This window comes from Corvus brachyrhynchos, unplaced genomic scaffold (genome assembly GCF_000691975.1).
Source record: "Corvus brachyrhynchos isolate BGI_N302 unplaced genomic scaffold, ASM69197v1 scaffold162, whole genome shotgun sequence".
Classification (NCBI taxonomy): Eukaryota; Metazoa; Chordata; class Aves; order Passeriformes; family Corvidae; genus Corvus; species Corvus brachyrhynchos.
The window spans coordinates 3,948,470-3,949,900 of NW_008236696.1; the positions used below are offsets into that span (position 1 = coordinate 3,948,470).

The 1,431-nt window shown below is 55.4% G+C and overlaps 1 protein-coding gene across 1 annotated transcript; it reads left to right on the top strand.

Moving 5' to 3' along the window:
* Nucleotides 1-49: 49 nt before the first annotated feature.
* SOX2 (SRY-box 2) lies at nt 50-1,431 on the top strand. Its single transcript, XM_008644503.2, has one exon. The coding sequence runs from the start codon at nt 480-482 to the stop codon at nt 1,425-1,427; it is 948 nt and encodes a 315-aa protein (XP_008642725.1). The 5' UTR covers nt 50-479; the 3' UTR covers nt 1,428-1,431.

Below are 1,431 nucleotides of genomic sequence, written 5' to 3' on the forward strand. Positions count from 1 at the left end.
GGAGCCGCCGCGCGCTGATTGGCCGGGGCGAACGCATTTATTGCCTGACAAGCCCCCATCACATGGATGGTTGTCTATTAACTTGTTCAAAAAAGTATCAGGAGTTGTCAAGGCAGAGAGAGAGAGTGTGTGTGTTTGCAAAAGGGGGTAAAGTAGTTTGCTGGCTCTTTAAGACCGAGGTGGAGAGAGAGAGAGAGAGAGAGAAAGAGAGAGAGAGAGCGGCAGGCTGAGAAAAGGGAAAAAGGAGGAAGAAGTTTTTTAAAATCAAGACTCCGGCGGTAATAATAGCAGTTATTAGCATTATTAATCCATCAGCGAAGAGGAAGATCCTGATCTTGATCCAAGTGTGGTTTTGGGGAGTCCCCCTCCCCCCTTTCCTACCCCTCCCTAGGAAAAAAAAAAAAAGTCCGGCTTGGGACTCCGCTGCGGCTGTTCCTCGTTTCTCTGCTCAAGGCTGGTTCCAGGCAAAAGTAGTTTGAATGTACAACATGATGGAAACCGAGCTGAAACCTCCCGCCCCCCAGCAAACTTCGGGGGGAGGCACAGGCAACTCCAACTCGGCCGCCAACAACCAGAAGAACAGCCCGGACCGGGTCAAGCGGCCGATGAACGCGTTCATGGTCTGGTCCCGCGGGCAGCGGCGGAAAATGGCCCAGGAGAACCCGAAGATGCACAACTCCGAGATCAGCAAGCGGCTCGGGGCGGAGTGGAAACTTTTATCCGAGGCGGAAAAGAGACCCTTCATTGACGAAGCCAAGCGGCTCAGAGCTCTGCACATGAAGGAGCACCCGGATTATAAATACCGACCCCGGAGGAAAACCAAGACCCTCATGAAGAAGGATAAGTACACGTTGCCGGGGGGCTTACTGGCACCGGGCACCAATACCATGACGACTGGGGTAGGGGTTGGGGCCACCTTGGGAGCTGGGGTGAACCAGAGGATGGACAGTTACGCGCACATGAACGGCTGGACCAACGGAGGCTATGGGATGATGCAAGAGCAGCTCGGCTACCCGCAGCACCCGGGCTTGAACGCGCACAACGCGGCGCAGATGCAGCCTATGCACCGCTACGACGTGAGCGCCCTGCAGTACAACTCCATGACCAGCTCGCAGACTTATATGAACGGATCGCCTACCTACAGCATGTCCTACTCCCAGCAAGGGACCCCGGGCATGGCCCTGGGCTCCATGGGCTCGGTGGTCAAGACGGAATCCAGCTCCAGTCCCCCCGTAGTCACTTCCTCGTCTCATTCAAGGGCTCCTTGCCAAGCTGGGGACCTTCGGGACATGATCAGCATGTATCTACCAGGTGCTGAAGTACCAGAACCAGCTGCCCCAAGCAGACTTCATATGTCCCAACACTACCAGAGTGCCCCTGTGCCGGCCCCAGCCATTAATGGCACACTCCCTCTATCACATATGTAAGACA

Coding starts and splice junctions, on each gene's coding strand:
- SOX2 (XM_008644503.2), top strand. CDS start 480: ATGTACAACATGATGGAAACCGAGCTGAAACCTCCCGCCCCCCAGCAA.